The sequence below is a fragment of the Marmota monax genome, unplaced genomic scaffold (assembly GCF_021218885.2).
Source record: "Marmota monax isolate L192 unplaced genomic scaffold, Marmota_monax_Labrador192_F-V1.1 WCK01_AAM20220418_F8-fsc00424, whole genome shotgun sequence".
In the NCBI taxonomy this organism is placed as follows: Eukaryota; Metazoa; Chordata; class Mammalia; order Rodentia; family Sciuridae; genus Marmota; species Marmota monax.
Window position 1 is genome coordinate 111,570 of NW_026695015.1, and position 21,008 is coordinate 132,577.

Sequence of the window (21,008 nt, forward strand, 5' to 3'; positions counted from 1 at the left end):
GGTCACTCGACAGACGTCCAACCGCAGCTACTTTTATTGAAAGAAAGGAAGGAAGGAAAGCAACTGAGGAGGAGAGGCTAAGGAGAACTGGGAAGGAGTCCGCAGCCAGAAACCCTCCAGCTATCTACCAAAGGGGCGAGGGGCGGGCCGCCAGGAAGCAGTCGAGGGTGAGGTGGGGGTTCAGTGGCGCAGGGGAGAATGGCCACCGAGAGCAGGGTTAGCCCAGCCTGAGGCCCCGAGACCTGCTGGACTGGGGAGGTGGGGGGTGGGGGACTCCCGCCCGCTGGACCCTCGGCATCAATACCCCCAGTGCCAGGGCGCCCACCTCTCCCTGCTGGAGCTGCCTTTCTGAAGGGCCCTTGTCCGCAAACAGGGCCTCCCCCAAGTCCCTCCCCTATCCCATCCAGCCCGGGTTCTCCAGCCGTCTTTGCAGTGTCCAGAGATGCTCCTCCGCAGACCCAGGACCCCTTAGGCGCCTCTTCCCTTCCCTCTGCCAAATCGCAACGCCTGTACTTTTCCAGCTCCCTCTTTCCCTCTTGAAATTGAAAGTTATTGAGGTCGCTCAGGGTTGTTGCTCCAGCAGTTTCCTTCCCCGCCCCCGAGCTCCCCCCGCCCCCCGCAGCCATCCCCCCCAGTCTCCCCTCCTACCCCCTCCTTCCCCTGCTGCCCCCTCCCTCCCCCTCTCCCCCCTCCCTTCCCCTCCTCCCCTATGGGGTGCTCCCCGGAGCCCAGCCCAACACTGGAGCGGCTCCTGCTCGCGAACGCCAGAAGCAGCTCGGGGTCTCTCCGCCGCCCCTTGGCCATGGCCGCGGTGCCGACGGCGTCCGCTCCCCTGCGTTCCCGGGGCCCCAGCCGCTGCCGCAGCCGCCGCAGCCTCTGAGCCCTAGGGGCCGCCTCCGCCGCCGCTGCTCGCCCGGATCCCGCCCGCGGCCGCAGCCGCCGCGCACCATGCTACCTGCGGCCGCCCGGGCGGCTCCTGGAACCTTCGCTTGCGGCGATGACAGCCACCCCAGCAGAGCCGTCAGTGTTCGGTGTTCGGACAATTTGAAAGTACAATAGTTGGTTTCCCCGTCCACCCGCCCCGCTTCGCTTGCCATCACAGCACGCCTTTTGGAACTGAGTGGAGAAGTCCCGCTGCTTGGGTTCTCGCTCGCTCGCTCTCCATATAGATACGCCTAACACCTACATGTACTTTTAAAACATTAAATATAATTAACAATCAAAAGAAAAAGGAAAAAGAAGGGAAACATTACTGGGTTACTATGCACTTGCGACTGATTTCTTGGTTTTTTATCATTTTGAACTTTATGGAATACATCGGCAGCCAAAACGCCTCCCGGGGAAGGCGCCAGCGAAGAAGTAAGTGCAGGGGTTTTTACGCATTTGCTCCCTTCTGCCGCGTTCACCTGTCGGGTCGCTTTGCCTGTCCTGAGTTCTGCTCCCAGAGTTAACAATTCTCCCACCATACACCCCACGCCTCCCAAAGGAGACGATAGTTTGGGCTCTGGGGACATTGAGGAAGCTCCTTTCTTAGCATCCTGGAAGATGCTGGAGTCGGGCAGACCGAGCGCTAGTGTGGCTCCCGCCCACTAACAACTTAAGATTCTGGGAAAGTTTCATCCTTCTTTAGACTGGCTCAAAGGATTTGTGTCTTATCTTATGAGGCTCCCATGGAGGCTTCGCGCCCCAAGCCTTTGGGAGCCTGGCCTGCAGAATACTCTTGGCAGCTGAACAAACGCCAGGAAAGGCACGGAAAGGCGCGGCCGCGGCACTGGCTCACCTTGCATGGTCTCCTGGAGCGGGAAGACCTTGGCTGGGCCCTCAGGCTGCGCTCGGGTAGTGAAGCGCCCCCCAGGAAGGCCAGGAACTAGCTAGAGAGCGGCTGAGTTGCCGCTCTAGTGGAGCAGGCGTAGGGAGTTCGCGTGTTTGTTTGCAGAAATGCCCGACGTCCCACGCCTGGGGGTCTGAACACAGGGCAACCCCAGAGATGTGGGTTTCCATTTACTCTCTTGTCACATGTGAACGCTTTAGCCATCTCAGACTCTTTCATGTGGGTCCCCTGAGACAGAAACATGTTGAGGAATGGGGTTCCCCCTATAGACTCGAGCTCGCCTTCTCGCTGCCCCTTCTTCAGTTATTTAGGAACTGGTCTGTGACGGTTTCATAAAACAGTGCCCTAGGTGGGAATAAAAGGGTATCCCCCTAGGGCAGTTTCAACCAAGGTTGATCCTTCTGAAAGGTGGCGTCTTCCAGAGGTATGGACAGATGTGAGGATGAGCTTTGCATCTTACTCCTGGGATCGCCCCGCGTGCGCTCTGTTCTGCTGTCTGTGCCCGCGTGGGGAGTGCCTTCGCAGATCAGTAGAGGCAAGGGCAACTTTGGCTCCATCATTGGGGGCGCTGGTGGGAAAAGGGAGGAAAGGAATTTGTCAGGGGGTTCTCGTGGCTCAGAGAGCGATGCTATTGCCTTGGCAGCTCGGACCTCTGCGGCTGCGCAGCCTAAGATCCGTGCGGTGCCTGGTTCCCCGGGGCGGATCCCTCCCCAGCGTCCAGCTGGTGAAGCTCCTTGGGGCAGACTTAGGGGCAGCGCGTTGGACACAACACCCGCTTGTGTGAGATGGAAATTTAGTAATCGCTTCTCGGCCGCTGTTTGTCTCTGCCCTGCCCATGGGCATGAGGGTCCCCTGAAAGCTCCCTTTGTACCACTAGCCTGGGCCAGACAAGGTTTGATTCACCTGAAAATTGCCTTTAAAAAACGTGGCTGGGCCCTAGCGCCCGGGGCTCCGGCCTGGCTTCATCGCCTCTAGGATCGCGAAGCAGGGTGCAGGAGGTTCTACACTAAGCAAGTCAGGGCATCCAGTTTATTATTCTTGGCCTCTTAATGGTTTGTGTTCTTCGCAACTCTCCCATCCACTCTTTTTGCTCAGGCTGTGCAGCAGCCTCGCGGAAGGAGCCGCCCCGGGACTCAGTGGACCCCTTTTGGTCCTTGAACGGTCTCCCCACAGTGTCCTCTCAGGGAATTGAGTTGTACATTTAGTGGGGAAACTGAGAATGGACTGAAGCTCAGCCTTTCGCTTTCCATCCTTTCTTACAATAGGTGCCTATTGGGTACTCACAGCCTGTTCCCTCCTTCACCCCACGGGGGATGCCCTCCCCCCAAATCGGGAACTACACACTTGCTGGGGTAGGGCAAGGTCCTGTCAGTGTCACTGGCGTCTTCCTTTGCGGGTTTGGAGCCCGAGTTTCTGAAAGCTTGTTGTCCATTAGTCCCCATCTTCCCTAATGAGTACCACCACAGGGTAGGAATATGAGGCGGGGTGAGACAGTGCACCTTTAGGCTTGGACTAGGTGAAGATTGAGGAGTCAAAGGCAAATTGATTTTCGACCCGCCTTAATCTTCTCAAGGCCGAGTCAAAACTCCCTCTGGTTGTGTTGTGGAATGAAAGAGGGAATGGGTGGGTCTGGATTGAAATCTCAGTGATTTGTGGGAGTGGGTCTGGGAGAGAGCTCTGCAGGCGACGCTCCTTGCGCCTTCGCACTTGAGTCTGCGTTTGCGGCTTGGTTTGCTAGTGCAATGCTGGGAGAGGAGCGACCCCTTGCGTCCTCTGAGAAGACGGACGAGACTTTTGGCAGGTGCAGCAAAACTCAGAGAATGGGGAAGGAGTAGAGAATAGAAAGATCCTTGTTGAATGCCCAGAAACTCAAAGTCAAATTGCACATTCACAAACTCATGTGGATCAATTCTTTGGAAATCTCTCTTGTGGGGGGGGGATAAAAAATTTAATAAGAACTAGGAAGAGGTGTTTAAAATTAAAAACAAGTTGGTATCAAATCTATTTTCTATTTTTCTTCAACAGGACTAAAATACTAAAGTGGATATTTAAAGTATCCTTTTTTGGCTTGTAGATGAATAGTTTCAGTTTCCTAAACTTCCTACTAATGGCTTAAAACCATTACTAAAAGTAGAGATAGAAAATAAAGGTGTAATAATTGTTTTCCAAAGTTTTTTTTTCTTAATGGTTTCTTCATTGTTGGGTTAGCCGAGTTCTTGTAAGTAAAGACATTCCCTTGCAGTGTTAAATGCTGCAGGATCTAAAGAACCATGGGTTATCTCAGAAATAGCAGACAGAGCCATGTCAGCATTCTCCTGTTTCACTTAAACAGCCCTTACTCAGTTATCTACACTTTGTAACAGACTAGTGATCCTAGTTGTTTCAAATAGTTTTTTCTCTTATAAAATAAACAGGTTTTAAAACAGGAGTCTTATATCTTGAAAATATCTATGTAACTATGGTTAATAAATGAGCAATAACATTTTATCTATTTTGATTGATATATAGTTCCTAACTGAATTTATTCAAGATAAAAATTAAATGCAATTCCTATTCAAAAATCCCCTTATAGCAATGTTTTTAGAGATAAGCATTAGCTTTAAGTACAGGATGCTCAATCAAGAACCCTGAATTCAGCTTTTGACTCATTTCAAATTTAGCCTTTGCAGCTTGGTAGTGCCAACTCCTGAGAAACAGGAGCTAAGCAACCTCCACAAAGTCAGTAAGTAGAACTGCTTTCGGTCATGGGCCTCAGTTATTCATACATTTATACTATATGCTGATCCATGTCATGGAGAAGATATCAGGAATAAGTAAGATATTTGATTCTCTCCAGATTATCACTTTCCCAATATGTTTGAGAAATAAGCTGTTCAGCTTGATTGGAAATTTTTGAATTGATATTAATGTGTATTATACAAGATGACCATTGTCAAAGAATTAACTATCTAAAGTGATAGTGAAATTTGCTAAATATAATATAATATAATTTACTTATCCAGAAGACATTGTGGGATATTGCTGGGCCAGAAGGCTATTGTTAGAAGCATCAGATACCATTTAATATCCATTTTATTTATTACCATTTATTCATTGGATTTTAATTGTTCAGAGTCCAGATAAATGTAATTTTTGAAAAACCATTGTGTACATAATACAATACACCCTATTGCAGAGTCTATGAAACTTTTAATGTTTTTCATAAAGAAGACTGGAAAAAAAGAAACAAGAAAATAATATTAATAGTTATAAAATTTTAAAATGGACTTACTGGAATATACCGGTCATTGCTAATGACACTTTTTCAGATGCGAATTCATTCTTTGAGATTCTGATATGTGCTTAGTAATCATATTGCTAATCTTGGAAAATAACAAGTTATCTGATAAAACAAAAAAAAAATCTTTCACTCTACTATATATTTTATAATATTAATATTAAATGAAAGTTTGGTTTGAATATTGACTATGAAAGTTCTTTTTCTACCTATCAACAATTTTCACCAGTCTAACCTGTTTTTGAGAAAAGGATTTACAGATAGAGACATGAACAAAATTTTCTGGAGAGAGTGTATTCTGTAACATATCATGTGGTATCCATTTAAATCAAAGACAAATTCAAATTTGCAAACAGTAGTGGCAACATCTAAATACAAGCAAAAAACATTTATCTTTGTGAAACTAATTTGATCATCGTTACATTTTCCAGCTTGTTTCCTAAAATATCCTGTTGTTATATTATTTTAATTCATTGTTTATTACTTCAGTAAGATTTTTATTAAGTACATTAGAAACAGTAATTTTGAAATGCTGTCATTTTAGCCCCAAGTTGTTGAAATAATTAAGAATATAGGAATGGGTGTAAAAATGATTAACTGTGATTATTTCAATATTCCTTTAATCAAGAAATATGAACAGTATTTCAGCTTATAAGTAGATAAGCTTTGCTAAATCCTTTCTCCTTTAAAGATTTCCCTGGTATTTAATGTTCTACAAATTAGATCCCCAGAAAGCAATGAATAGAAATTACAACCTGTAGTAAAATTTGATTTTCAAGTTATTATAAGAAAACTCTTGCTATGCTACTACAAAATGAGTTTATTAGTCATTTTAGATTATTTGAATCTGGACAGAGTTCTCCAGATTGCTACTAAATATCTAAAATATTTTCTAGTTAAATGCCAGATCTTTTTTAGATGCAGTGGTTCTTTCGAATCCTAGATAATGTAGAGTTTTTAATATGTTGAGTTGAGATGGAAAGATTCCTTTGCAATTATCATAATGAACTACAAAAAAATAAAACTACTATAGATATGATGATTTATTAAATAATCTTTTCCCTTTCATCTCTATCCAGAAGTTTCATTTTAGACTTTGTCATGGCCCTTCTCTTCTCAGTTCCTCATGATTTAATCACACATCACATCCCTACCTCCAAAAATATCCTTTTCCAAGTAGTGAATTCTTGAAATGCCAGGACAGTGGATATTGTATTTCATGAAATGTAAGAATCAACTTTGGTTACCATTAGGAAAGCATCATTCAGTTTTGAGAGCATGGTAAGGATCAGGCAAGACAGTGCTGAAATTGTACTTTTGACTTGGTTGTGACTATTCTCCTACTAGTACATTGTACACTGGTGTTCTTTCAAAAATGATAATTTGAAAAAATGTTATGTCATAAATTATATATTTGGGGGTATTGCTTTAGATTTTGAGAGGAAAATACAGATTTTTTTCTTTGTTGTGAATTTTTCTCAAGGATTAACATGATTGGGTTGTCTTAAAATTTACCATCTGTTGGGGAACCTGGTAAATTTGAAATGTTTTGCTATTATTTTTTAATAAAGGGCTGGGTATGTAGCTCAGATCACTTACCTGGTATGCACAAAACTCTGGGTTCAATCCCCAGTTCCACCAAATAAGTATATATAATACATGAACTATAAAATATACATTTGTGAAAAGTGCTGCCTATATTTTTCTATTTATTTAATTTATCCCTTTAGATCTTTCCATTCAGGAATATTACTAACATTCTAATGAAAGTTGTCACTCAAGCAATACTAAAAATAATGGAATGTTCCATTGTCAAGGATTGTGGGGTTACTGAAAATGCTAAATGCATAGGTGTCATTGAATGCTAAGAAATCCCATTCTCTGCTCCCAAAGTTTCAACAATGTGTAACTTTAAACAAAATACCTGTAGTATTTTCACATAAGTACAGTTTGATTAGTTTAAAATTTCATTTTTAAAAATATAGTTGCAGGTGTCTCTTATCTGATAAGAGCATTTCTGCCTTTGTAATCTTGGCAAGGGAGCTAGTTACCATCTGTTGGTACTAAAATTCTTTTGGAATTTTTTAAAGGAAAATTCAAAGGTACTAAAGAATATGATTGCTCAATTAAGTAGATTTAATAGTTTATAACTGTCTTTATATTTCATGCAAAAGTTCATCTACTCTCCAAGCATTGCCTTATTAGTGTTCAATCTGAATCAATAATTTCATGAATGGCAAGTATCCTATGTTCATGATAAAGACTGAGACCTGAGAAGGAGAATCTCCAGTTTAAGTGCGGAAGCAGAAACTGAAAAACTGAAGCCTGGGTTCTAGACCCAGCTCTGTTACCAATGTTAGATAACACAGGCAAGTCCCATTACTACCCCAGATACATTTCTTCTATGGAAAAATGAGGAAGTTGGTAAAAAATTTAGATCTACAGCATCCACTAGTATTCTCAACTTTGAATCTTTTGGTATGAGAACATAAGTCATGACTAGTAAGCTAAATAATCTTTCTAAGCTTACTTGTTCTATTCAACTAAATTAAGCTAATAAAACTGTAAATATAAGCTATAATTTACTATTAGTAAATTTATCCCATAAGGTTTATCATGTAAATATTAACTAATGGGCAACTTTTTGAACTGAAGAATGCATTAATTATGATATGCCTCATCCATCAGTTTATACTGTCTGAAAACCATAGCTGACGCATCAGTCAGTAGTCTATGGCAGGTTCATAGACTTAGGATCATAGGGAGCTGATTTTAAATACCAACTAGAATAATGCTTCAGAGCTCCTGTACCATGGCAGGCTTTCAAAGGTAACCTATGTTGACAAGGGAGAGCTAATTCTGACAGTCCAGGTTTAAGGCAAAAAGTTCTATGCTGAGCGAGTAACTGAAGGTGAGAGTATATATAGCAGATAATTTATTTTGATCAAATCAATAGTTCTGGGCAATTAATTGGATGTGATGGGGAAAGAGATGGAAAGTCATATTTGGCTCTCCACATACCTTGGAATATAAAGACACAGGTGTTGGTTAATGGAAAAATGATAGACAAACACAAATACAGGCAAGTAGGGGAAGCAGATTTGACAGAAAACTTATTTTTCTTTTGAACTATCTTCACTTTAAGGAACCTATAAGACATTTAGGGAGTCTAAACCAGTCTCAGAGAGCATCAAGGGCTGAAGTCAAGAGCTTCAGAGTCATTCACATAAAGGGGATAGTTGGACATGTTAGATAAGATATCATGATGCCTTCTTTATTGTTATCAGAATGTTTGCATTGCTGATATTGAGACTTACTGTTCCTGGTTGTGTAAATTGATTACATTAAAGGACACTGTACAATTTAAATGGTTTAATACATTCTCAACTGCAATTCCTCATTTTCATAGTACTGTCTATATTATATAAGATAATGGTCACTGGCATCATGAGCTGCAGTTGTCAGTGGCCAGATCTTGAACTTGAAGATTATACTTGGAAGCGCCATTACCTGAGGGATTATATTACTTTGCCACAGAGCATCAGGAGACTTGGAAAACTTTATGGTAATAAAAGATAAGTTTCTGTAGGATGTAAAAATGATTTTAGAACCATTCCACTTGGACTTAGAATCTATTTATAACAGTAGCATTCTACTTTCAAGCAGATTTCTCTATGAAGTGTGCTGTTTTAAAAACAGAGAATCTCAGGATGGGATAAAACTTGCAGGAATCTAGTCCCTCTACACAGTGCAACATCCCCCACTGAGGAATCGTCCAGCCTCAGTAATAACCAGGCCTGGGCTTCCTTTTTCCTTCATTTCATTTCCAGGCTTCTGTATAGGAAGAAGTCTGTTGCCCTAGTCTTCCAAGTACCTAGCATGTCATGGACTAGGCTTACTTACTTTCCAACAGCTTTCTAAAATCTATACATAATAATGAAATATACTGTATTCACTACCAAAAATTGTCCCCAGAAAACTAGCTGGTAAGCATATTTATAATTATACCCCAATACAAAGCACATTCCTGAAAGTAAGTGGTAAAACAACCCCCATTTTATAACCACATAACACAAACCACTACCACACAATGTAAAATAACAATTTGTGAACTGCTTATTTTAGAACACTGTTTTCTTAACATATGCTCAATAAGTCACTAAGAAAAATCATTAGTTTCTGACTAATTCTGTTCTTTATCATACAGAGCAACCTTAAGGTACAAACACTGTCATCTTGTCAAAGCTGGTCTATAATCAGACAGAGTGTAAGTCATATTTGACCAATAAGTGACAAACTAATATGTCAAAACATGTTAAGTGCCTCATGGTAAACTATTGCTTCATAGCTCCCAGAATCAATGTTATATTCCTGTATGTTTTATCTTAATATACATGTATACTTTTTTAAAGTATTCTGATAACAATTTTTATTTAAAGAGCTTCCATGTTTTAATCACCTAAGAGGTGCTAACCATTTAGGTGATGTTTTTGAAAAAACGATCTTATTTAGTCTTCATACACACCCTGGAGGAATGTTTTTGAATCATACACACCCTGGAGGAATGTTTTTGAATGGTCTCACCTTAGTCCACTGTGCAATAAAGATGTGAGAATCTGGATTCTAGTCTAGTCTGGCTCCAAAGCCCACATCTGAATTGCCAACTCAACTTTTGGGGCAACCATAGGGCCTTTTCTCAAACCTGACGTTATTTTTCCTTTCTTTTACTCACTTTTCTTTGGTCATTGTCTCTTATTTCACACAAGACAAACCACAAATCTTTTTTAAACACTAATTGTGTGGGTGGCTTCTGGTATTCCAGTACATCTCTTTATTTTCTCTACCCTTTATCCTCCTTTCCTTAAGCTTGCCCTGTAATGTTTTTAAGAATTAAAAAGTTGCTGGTCTTTTTCATAAGAAGCAATAGGATTGCACGGTTTATTTGAAATATTCTGAAATTATTCTTCCCAAGTATGATGTACATGTCCAACAGAAGATTACCCTAGGCATGAGGATGTGGGCAAAGTCTATAATTTTGCAGTTAAATATCAAAATCTTTACAACCACAATAGATATTTCACTGCCTACATTTTGTTATCCAGAAAAGTTATATTTATGATGTTTTATAAAATGTGTTGTTATTATTCCTTTTACCACAAGCAGCATTAATAGTAACCTCCACTCTTTAATTTTTTTTCTTTATGGGTCTTGGTACAGTAAATTCTCAATGTTGAGTTCACATTAGAATCACGTAGAAATCTTTTTAAAAACAAACCAATACCCAGACTCCACCATTGATGAAATAAATCAATCCCTGGGAATGGGACTTAGATATCCTTATTTTTAAAAGTAGTTCTGGTGATACTAATGCAGAGCTGAGACTGGGAAGTATCACCAGACCCTTAATTCAAGAATAACTACTGCAGTTGAGCAACTGTTGAAAACAATGCCAGTTTTATGAGGGCTTGACGGACAAAATAAACTTGTGCGGAGTGTGTGATAAGAAATGAGCTATGTATCATTTGAGCAAATGCTAGTTGGAAATATAAAGCAATCTGATAATACTCTATTTTTAATCAAGAGTATTGATAAACTTGAGGCACTGACTTGTGCAGATAGAACTACCTGATAGAGACTTATCTCAAAGAGTCTGAGTAAAGTGTGGGCAGTGACATGATAGTGCACTTCATAGGTATTGGCTTCCTGGAATACCAGCACTGGCTCATGGGTGAGTGCTTGCTGCTGGGCTCTGCTATGGTAGAGGAGGGAACAAAGAAGGCTACTGTACAAGATGGGTATCAGCCTTACAGCCATACTCAACCTTTTTTTCGAAACTACACAATAAACAGCTGTTTTTTGTTTGTTTGTATGTTTGTTTTATGTCTAACCACTTGATTGGTCATGGGCCCTAGTATCCTCCTTGTTATTAGGAAAATCCTAATGGTTAGATGACTGCCTACCAAGAAATAAACATCCTTTTCTTTTTTATGGTTTCTACAATTCCTGACTAACTTTAGATTGACTACTGGTGATCAGTGAAACTACTATAAATAGCATAGTTTTAAACTCTAACTTAATGGATAAAGCTTTGTGGTAGGAAAAAAAAAAAAAAAAAAACTACTGTTTTTTACTTCACTCCTAATGTGCTCTTCTTTGAGTATTTATCTTCATTAAATCTTGTTGTTTATTCTTTTCTCGTCCATGAAAAATTTTCAAACCTTGCCATAAATCGGGGAAAGCTCCATGAAAAACTGAGGTGGAAGTCTGAGCTTCCTGTCAGATTTAATTCTGCTTGCTAAAGGGGCTCTTTGGGAAAATCTGGGTTCCAGTGAGTCACTAGGCCAAATCCCAATAACCACAATTGCCAAAAGTAATTAGAATGAGCAAAGCCAGGCTTCTTGGGAGGAGGGTCATCATGGTGTGCTTGAGCCATTGCTCCATGGTTAGAACTCCTTACTAGTCCCTAATGATTGAGAGAAATCATGAGTTACAGAGAGCAGGAAATCCACAAGAAAACAATGTTTTTTCACCTAGTTTTTTTTTCTCAATATGTCATTCATCCCAAGCTTGCAAATGATGAAAACCTGCCATTAGTACATGCATAGTTCATGTCACCATCCTCTTCTAAACCACCTGTCTGCCTGCAGTAGTGCAAACCCCACAGTGAGAACTTGTGTCACCCTCACACATCCTCCTGCCTTCATGAGCAGATAGAAAGAACCCCAGGAATGTAGTCAAAGTCTTCCCCCAAAGCATTAACTGACAAGGAGAAAAAGGGAAGGGAACAGATCTTTATAAACATTCTCAGGTCAATTTAGATATAATTATGGAAGGAACTTGGCAATAAGAAGATGGCAGTGCATTATACCAAGGCAAGAGCTCTAAAGTCCCCAGAATGAAGGCCAAGAGTGAACTCACAATAAAACATTCTTAAAAATTAAAAAAAAAAAATTCTAAACTCACTTTCACTTCAAATAATACCTTTTAGAAGCATGGTACTGGAAGAGGCTAAGTAGAAATTATCAAAAAATAAGTGGAGTTACCATTTTAAACTTTCATTATGTGACAAAATTGGAAAACAGTTTACTCTTTTCATAGGAACATATTCAAAAAGCACATGTGTCTGTTGTGTAATAACCTCATTTGATAGATCTTCAATTAGCAAAGACACAAAGTTCCTGCTTGTCGATATCCTTAAAATTTCAAATTCCTTTATTATTCAGAATGACTTCCATATATTGTCATATTACTCAAGCTTAGACTACTAGTTCTATTTATAGACATGGATGAGTCATGTTGCTTAATTTAATATACAGAGTGTTATGGTTTAGCTATGAGGTGTCCCCCAAAATTTCATGTGCAAGACAATGTGAGAAAGTTTAGAGGTGAAATGATTGGGTTATGAGAGCCTTAACCCAATTAGTCCATTAATCCACAGATAAGGATTACCTGGGCAGTAACAGTAGGCAGGTAGGGTGTGACTGGAGGAGATAAGTCACTGGGGACATGCCTTTGGGGTCTATATTTTTGTCCCTGGTGAGCTGAGCTCTCTCTGCTTCCTGTTTTCCATGTCCTGAGCTAATAATTTTCTTCACTATGCCCTTCCGCCATGATGTTTTGCTTCACCTTGGGCCCGGAGCAGTGGGTTGGTCATCTGTGGACTAAGACCTCTGAAACCCCAAATGAGCTTTTCCTCCTTTACATTATTCACATCAGGTCTTTTGGTCACAGTGATGAAAAAGCTGACTAAAACAGAGAGGAAGTCAAAATCCTTTCCTGGCCAGCTTTTCCTGGCAACTAGCCATATCCATTATCATGTGGTAAATAAACCCTGACCTCATGCATTGTGCACAAACCTAATAGTTATAGCGATTTGCTTCTTATTATGATGGAGAGTACAGAAAAATAACACATTTGATTTCTTTAGTTTTGAGTTCAAAATAATATAAAAATAAGGCAGTGGCACATGCCAGTAATCCCAGCAACTCAGGAGGCTGGGGCAGGAGAATTGCAAGTATGGGGCTACCCTCAGCAACTTAGTGACACGCTGTCTGAAAAGACAAAATAATAAGGACTGGGGCTAGCTGTGCATTGTGGTGCAAACCTGTAATCCCAGTGGCTTGAGAAGCTGAGGCAGGAGGATTGCAAGTTCAAAGCCAGCCTCAGCAATTTAGTGAGGCTTAAGCAACGTAGAAACCTGTCTCTAATTCAAAAGTGAAAGGGCTGGGGATATGGCTCAGTAGTTAAGCAACCCCCTCAGTAAATCTCTGAGCAAAAAGAAAAAAAAAAAGGTACTGGGACTGTAACTCAGTGGTAAAGGACTCCTGGTTTCAATCCCTACTACAAATCATCATCATCATCATCATCATCATCATCATCATCATTATCATGAAATGGAAGAATCATTTTTTTTTTTAATTTGGCTGTAACATTTTGATTTGTTTACTTGCACTCTTATCTTTTGGTGCTATATAGTTTCTGCCATTAAACAAAAGATACAGACAAAAGTTGCTTGGCTACAAAGTAGTTGAGCACATATTAGGCAGCTGAATATTTCTTACAGAATATAGCTTTATTTCTCAATTTAAGATAATGTTTTTGATCCAGAATCTAAAAGGACTCTCATTACTTATTTGTTTAGAAGAAATGAGACCCAATATTGTATCCTTAGGCCCTTTGACCTGAATTCACAATTTCATGCCATCCTTAAATTGATAATTCTTATTAATACAAAGCCTGAATACAACTTAAAAGAGCTTTTTCACATAGGAAAAAAATGTCTCAATTGTATCCAGAGCTTGATGGAGATCCGAGTTTTATAAGAGATCAGTAGGATTTTCTCGGAGACCATTTAGGTTTACAGGATCATGTAGGTGCACACTTACCCCTAGAACAATTGCTAGCATTTGTCATTATACCCATTATCAAGCCTCAAGGACCCAGCCCCTGATTCACATGTATTTTCAGATCTGTGGGCATCATGTGCCCATATGTCAGTCTAATTTATAAAAAAGAAAGAGAGAATTCCAGTAAGAGGAGCTCCAAACCATTTCAGGCCACCACTACCATCTTCAAACATCCATGTGGACACCCAATGGGCAGTCCAGGAATTCATTTAAAACTGTCTATGTCTGAATTTAATATATTACTCATGCTATAAATGGATGTTTGCAATCCCAGAAACCTTCATGTAAAAATTTTTAGCCAAGCTACTTAATTCATAGACTGTTGGGCAGAAGCACTATATTCATGAGATAAGAGCATGTTTCAAATGAAAATTGCCAAGATTTTCCAGTGCAGGATATTTTCTTCATCCTTTCTAGCCCAAACTTACTTCCTCATCCACTCCCTAAATTCTCAACTACTGCTAAGATGAATTGAACAGTTTTAATTTTAGAATCCAAAGAAAAAATAAACACACAGACAGCTGAGTTAATTTATAAAACACTGCTGCATTTATCTTAGCATTTATCTTGGCAGATTTCAGTTCTCTCCCCAGTGTACAACTCTTGTATGCTGACTGCACTTAGCACTCAAAGAAGGAACAAGTCATTTCTATGTATTAAACACTTTGAGAGCCATCGCACAGAATAAGTTTGATGTTTCTTCACACTTTTGGTACAAGTTTCTTTTTTTATTGATAATTTATTCACCGAGTCTCTGAAACTTGCATAATACCCTTTCTTTAAACCTGAAGCAAAGAGAGTCATTTTTACAAGAGCAATAAACTAAAGTGGCTGTTCAAATACTTTACTTGAATTGCACTGCACACTGAAGTACCTTTTTTGTTAATACAAACCTTTCATATTCTAACAGGCAGCTCCCTGAAATTCTAGGGCTGCTTAAAATTATATGACCAGAACCCCCGCCCCCCACCGCCCCTCCCACATACACCAGCCCTCTACTTCTGGGAGTAGGCCAGCAAATTTGCAGGATTCATTCTGACAACTGTTCTGGTGTAAATATTTAGAGAAACCCTTTCCATTAGAGATTAAACAAAGTGTAAGTAACTGTTTCTAAATGATAGATCTTATTAATGTTTGCAACAGCAGACCTTATGCTATCTGAGGCATAGACTTTGATACTGTACACTGGAGAAAAGATTAAAGGCAAAATAATTAAGACAGAAATTAGAATGGACTTATATAATTTGAATGGTAAAGTGTACAGAATGTAGAGAAAATGAATTCATTTATATTTAAAATAGGAAAACAGTAATTACTTGTGTTTAAAAGAGGGTGGGGTCAATTACAAATATTCTTATCACTCTGCAAGTTCAAATGCAGTCCTTATCTATTTTTCCATATGATCACCAAAGTAAAATCAATCACATATCTGAGATCTGATCTAAGTCCTGGTTTGTGTATTATTTAAGAACTATTAAAAGACACAATGATTAAGCTCTAATGTTGATATCAAATATCACTTGTTAAAACAATGTGGCGTCCTAGGCCTTGGGAAGTAAAAGCTTACCAATGTTCCCTTTCTATGTTTCCCATTTGCACAGCATTTTCAAGTGTTTATTATATAGAGTCATCCCTTCGTATCCACAGGGGATTGGTTCCAGGTCCCATCTCAGATGACACAATCCTCAAATGCTCAGATCCCTTATGTAGTATGGCATCACATTTCCATTTAACCTACTCACAGCCAACTGTATACTTAAATCATCTGTAGGTTACTTATACCTAATACTATGTAAATGTCATGTAAATAGTTATGCTATGGTTTTAGGGGAAAAACAAGTTTAGTACAACCACAAATTTAAAAACGTATATGTTTTTAAAAAAACGTATGTTTTTAAATTTGTGTTTGTACTAAACTTGTTGAAGGCATGGATGTAGAACCCATGGATATAAAGAGCCAACTATACTAGGGGAAAACAGCAAAGCAATTTAAAGTGGCAGAAACTTCACTAACTGCATTTTATATTAATTCTACAATATTAACGATTCCTGGGATACCTGACTGGAAAAGGTATATATCCTTTACACAAGTTATTTTCTCCTTCCCTTGATGATCTAAGGCTACACAAAAGTATTAACAGTTATAAATTTATTTATTTATTAGTAGTTGGGATTGAACTCAGGGGTGCTTTACCACTAAGCTAAGTCCCAGTCCTTTTTCAGGGGCGGAGGCAGGGGAATCTATCTAAGTTGCTGAGGCTGGCCTCAAATTTGTGATACTCTTGCTTTAGCCTCCCGAGTCACTGGGATTATAGGCATTTGTCATAGCACCAGGCAAAAGCTATGAATTTTAATTCGACTTACTTGTTGACAGATCAAAATCTAAGATCCCTCATTGGTATCTATGGTGTTTTCTTCTTTATGAAGTAAGTTTTCTTTTTTAAACTTTGCATTAAGATTTAGGTTTTTTTTTTTTCCTTTAAGAAAGCATTTTAGAAAAAAAAAATAAAGCTGCTATGAAACACCTCAGTGGGATTTTACTCCTTGTTTTACCTCAGACATACCCAATATAATTCACTACTGAGTTTCCAATTGATTCCCACTCACATCCTGTATATATCATGATTCAACAAAGAAAACACTAAAGAGTGACCTTTGGGATAGAATGGAAATTTCATAAACTTCATTGCAGGAGACTCACATATTTTGAACTACCTTTTTGAGTTTAGACTATTGTGAGAGAAATCACACGTTAGAAGCCAGGGAGATTGATTTCTAGTTTATACCCTGCTGTGCACTTGCGGCAAACCATTTAGTCTGTGATTCTGTTGCATCCACTATCAAGTGGCAGGCCCACTCTTTAATTTATCTGAAGGCAGGAAAGTGACCTTGAGGTCCCTCCACCAGTAAGATCAACAGACTTTCTCTTTTCCTTCTTCAAACATGCTCTACCTTAAGTTGTCTGTCAAAACTTCAAGAATGTGGAGTTAGAGCTTGAGATCAAACATGTAAGTTTCCTTTGGTAGTTTCTCAGAATATTTAGACCATATTTAAGAAGCTAACAAGTGAAAAAGAAATCTTGTTGGGGGAAGAATTTGGGAAAAGAAATGGCAATTGAACTTAGGCCTGACTAAAACACCATAAATTTGTTAATTCATTGAACAGCTATTTTTATGTTATGGGATTATAAAAGTGAGAAAAAAAAAAACAAACCTGGAATCTGCCCATGTGACATTGCACAGTAGTTAAAATAGAAAAGATGAAGCCATAATTAAAAAGCAATATTTGGCTAAAGATAAATTAGAACACTTACATACGTTTTCTAAGCTATCAATACTTCCCTGTTAGATTTGTTCAAATAGAATTAGATATTCATTAAATAATTTACTATGAATCTAATTCATACTCACATTTTTTTCCCCTCTGGAAAACAAGGATACTAGAGACCATTGTGGGCAGGAAGCTGGAAAGTGAACGGAAGATCAACAGAAAACACTGAAATTTATTAGGCCTCCCAGTATTTTCTTGTCAAAAGATTTATGGCCAATGAACAGGAGTCATCACTTAGCATGACGTTTGTGACAATCATAGGAAGTATGCTATGTGTACTGTAAACGTAGTTGGCATTGTTAGGTAAAGCTTGTAATGGAGTGGCATAGTTTGGCTGAGTGAATTTCCATTTTTGGCACATTGATTAATTTCTATAGCTGAACTTTCACACTAGTTCATTAACTGGAATTAGTTTTACCAAACAAACACTAAAATATTGTATGTTTAAAAATAGTGCATTTTTGTTCATCTCTCTGCCGCATTTCTCAAACCTTTTATGGTAACCCTTGACCACTACAGTCCAATCCACTTAAAGAATCAGTTTGGCAAACATATGTCAACAAGTTATTTGGATTTCTTTTGTTAGTCCGTTGAGGATCTTTTCTAACATTAGTTGAGAACTTAGAAGATGTCAGTGGCCCAAAATCCAGTGTCTTGAAAATAAGTTGATTCAATTTTTTTTTTTTTTGGTATGTCATCACTAACTTGTGAAGGGATTTTTAGTAAAGAGAGGCAACCATTAGCAGTTTTTACAAGTGTTATTTTGAGTAACCCTCACAACAATTACCGTGATATATTGTTAGCCCTTTATTTTATACTTGAAGAAAATGGCTGAAAAGGGTTAAGGAACACATCAAAATGATATGACATTGATAGAATGGTAGACCTAAAACCTACACCCAGATCTTCTGACCGAACACAGAGCCCTTTCTGTGACACTACTTTTCACTCAGTCTGTGAAAGAAAACGCCTACAGGGTGTTTACATGAAGGAGATTTCTCTCTCTGCAGTAGAAATGGAACTATTACCTCATTGGACAAAAAGTGAGGTTGAGAGAAGGAGTAAACAAACTGTGCTAATTGACAGAGTAGTTATTTGGGAAGAGCAATGAGCTTTTAAACTGTTTTTAAAGCAGAAGCTCAATACGATCATCATTTGTTCCTAAAAGGTTCATCTGGTTGCTAAATGTTAAAGTACTAGTAGTAGTATAAGTAGATAGATATGAACTCTATTCAAAAAGGAGATAAAATCCATGGGAAAGGTTGATGGCAGATGGGGCTGAAGAGGGATTCTAGATTTTTGGCTTAATCAACTGGATGGTGCCATTTTTCTGAAACAAAATATTATGGAATACACTATAAATAGCAGCACTTATTTAAGATATACAATATGTTTTAATAGCTAGGAAGAGTTTTGGAAATGATGTCTGCAGCCTAAGCCCCTTGGATTATTAAAGCCAAACAAGAGAGGCCAAAGAGGTAAGTAACTTGGTTGATGTCACATTGCATCAGAGCCAAGAGTAGAAAAGAGTCTGTGGCCATTGTGTCTCACGTAAGGCCACACAGCAAATGGTTCCCAAAACAGACATTCCTGAGAAGTGTTCTGTGGGTTTTTTGGCAATCTGATTCTATGTTTGTTTAATTAATGAGTTTTTCAAAAAAAAAATTATCTGTTCATTGGCTAAGGATTTATTTCACAATCTCTTTATTTCCTTACTGCAAGAGTTGTCAAGCCTTAAAAAGTTCCAGTAACCTGTTGTCCTAATAACCTCAGATGACTCATGAAAGGGCACCATTTTAAAAAACAAGCCAATTGTGTTGCTCTCATCAAATACCATTATTAGTTTTCTCTTCTTACTATTCTTAGGAAAAAGGGAGCTTCAGATCTGGCTCCAAGTAGTTACATAAAGTATCATTATGTCCATTATTAACAATAATCAATATAGTTTATATCAATATAGTTTTGTGCAGTATAGAGAGACATTCTCATTGTTCTCTTATTTAATTTTTTCAACACCTCTTTGAAATGAATAGAGTAACTTTTACTGTCATCATTTTATAGTTAAAGCTCTACGATATTATGTCATTTGTGTAGCATCAAAGACTAGTGGGTGGCAGAATACCCCCCTACAAGTCCTGGTAGGATGATATTTGTTTTGTTTTTCTATAAAGTCCGTGGTCTTTCCTGCACTGCCACAATCCACATGTATTTCCACTGAAGTGTCTATTGTTAGTAGAATTTCTTTGGATTTGACTGTGAAGGCTTGAAGGTTAGGGAAACTCTTTGTTGTGGATGAGAGTCTTACTGGCTGACAGCTGAGTTGGCAAATTCTTAAGGACCTGTCCCATTTCAGTTCCCCTGGAGCTCATCATGGGGAGGAAGTGAGGAGGCAAGAGCACCCAGCACTGTCGGACCAGCTGTTCTAAGGAAGAAGTGTTCCCTGTGGAACTAGAACTTCCTAAGAGGTTGAGTGTTTATATAAGGGGAATTTTTTAAAATAAATTATATGGATGTCTCCCAAATATCAGGATATTTGTTATTATAGACACAATCAAGTAGATGATTCTGGGGAATCAGTCTGAAGTAGATCCCTCCAAAGCTTTATAATTTTACCATCTGAGCACTAATTAACTTCGGGTTCAAATCTGAAAGCTGATAGGGTTAAGAAAGAGCAAGTTCCATGATTATATTCCCCATCCTCCCAAATATTATTTATGTATTCCTATCTAAAGAATTTTATTCATAACACGTCACCTCTTTTCCCCTTTTCCTTTATATAAGTTCCTCTTTTCCCTTAAAGTCCCATAAACTATTCCTAACTGCTCTCTATAGTTTTCACATAACCATTGGTAATTGCTCCTACTTAAAAAAACAAACAAACAAAAATCTGTTTTATTAAATTGCTTGTCTATATATTTATGGTCTTTGGAATTTCAAAAGATTATTTTACTAACTCCATTGTAGGCTTCTTGAGTCAGAAACAGTGTTTTGTTTCTCAGTATAATCAGTCCCTAGAAGATTGCCTCCAGCAATCACTTTTTTATGAAGATGGTGATGATGTGATGCTGAACGTGTGGTATTTATGTCACATGCATCAAATTCAAGCGGAGTGCTCCTTATAAGTATAGCTAAGTCTGCCATCTCCATTCCCAAATCAACATTCTTGGGAGTGGAACCTATGTGTGTGCATTTTGAATAAGTACTACAGGTCCTTCTTCCTTGCAGTGAAGTTCTGTAGCCACAAGCACAGACCTTTGGTCCTCTGCACTGTACTAGTAGCATTTCTATGTCACGTCTTTCAGTGTGTTTAAGTACATGTTTGTTTTCAGTAAGTTGCCAGAGTTCCTAAGACTTCTTACCCAGAATGTTGTGTGAGGTCACCAGGGATTCCTATTACAGTTTATATCTGTGGTCCTTGGAAAGTAGCTTCTTTCTCAGACTGTGAGTTTCTGGCTCTCCAAGTTATCAAATCTCCTATTGTACAAAGAAGCATCAGCACTTGCCCTCTTTCCAGTTTTCTTACTGAGTGGTTTCTCAGACTTATTATTGGTAAATCTGCCAGCTACCTTGAATATGGATGGAGGTAACACAGGATGTAGTTAATGCCTCTTGAGTAAAACGAAATTTCCTATACCTATTGATTTTGAATGCATATCTGTAAAGA

General features: G+C 38.9%; 1 protein-coding gene across 1 annotated transcript in view; it reads left to right on the plus strand.

Moving 5' to 3' along the window:
- The first annotated feature begins 943 nt into the window (after window positions 1-943).
- The window catches only part of Rspo3 (R-spondin 3), a 79,224-nt gene continuing 59,159 nt past the window's right edge, over window positions 944-21,008 (plus strand). The window contains exon 1 of the mRNA XM_046427608.2: window positions 944-1,359. Within this exon, the coding sequence (XP_046283564.1) occupies window positions 1,263-1,359 (97 nt within the window). The 5' untranslated portion in view covers window positions 944-1,262. The remainder of the gene's footprint in view (window positions 1,360-21,008) is intronic.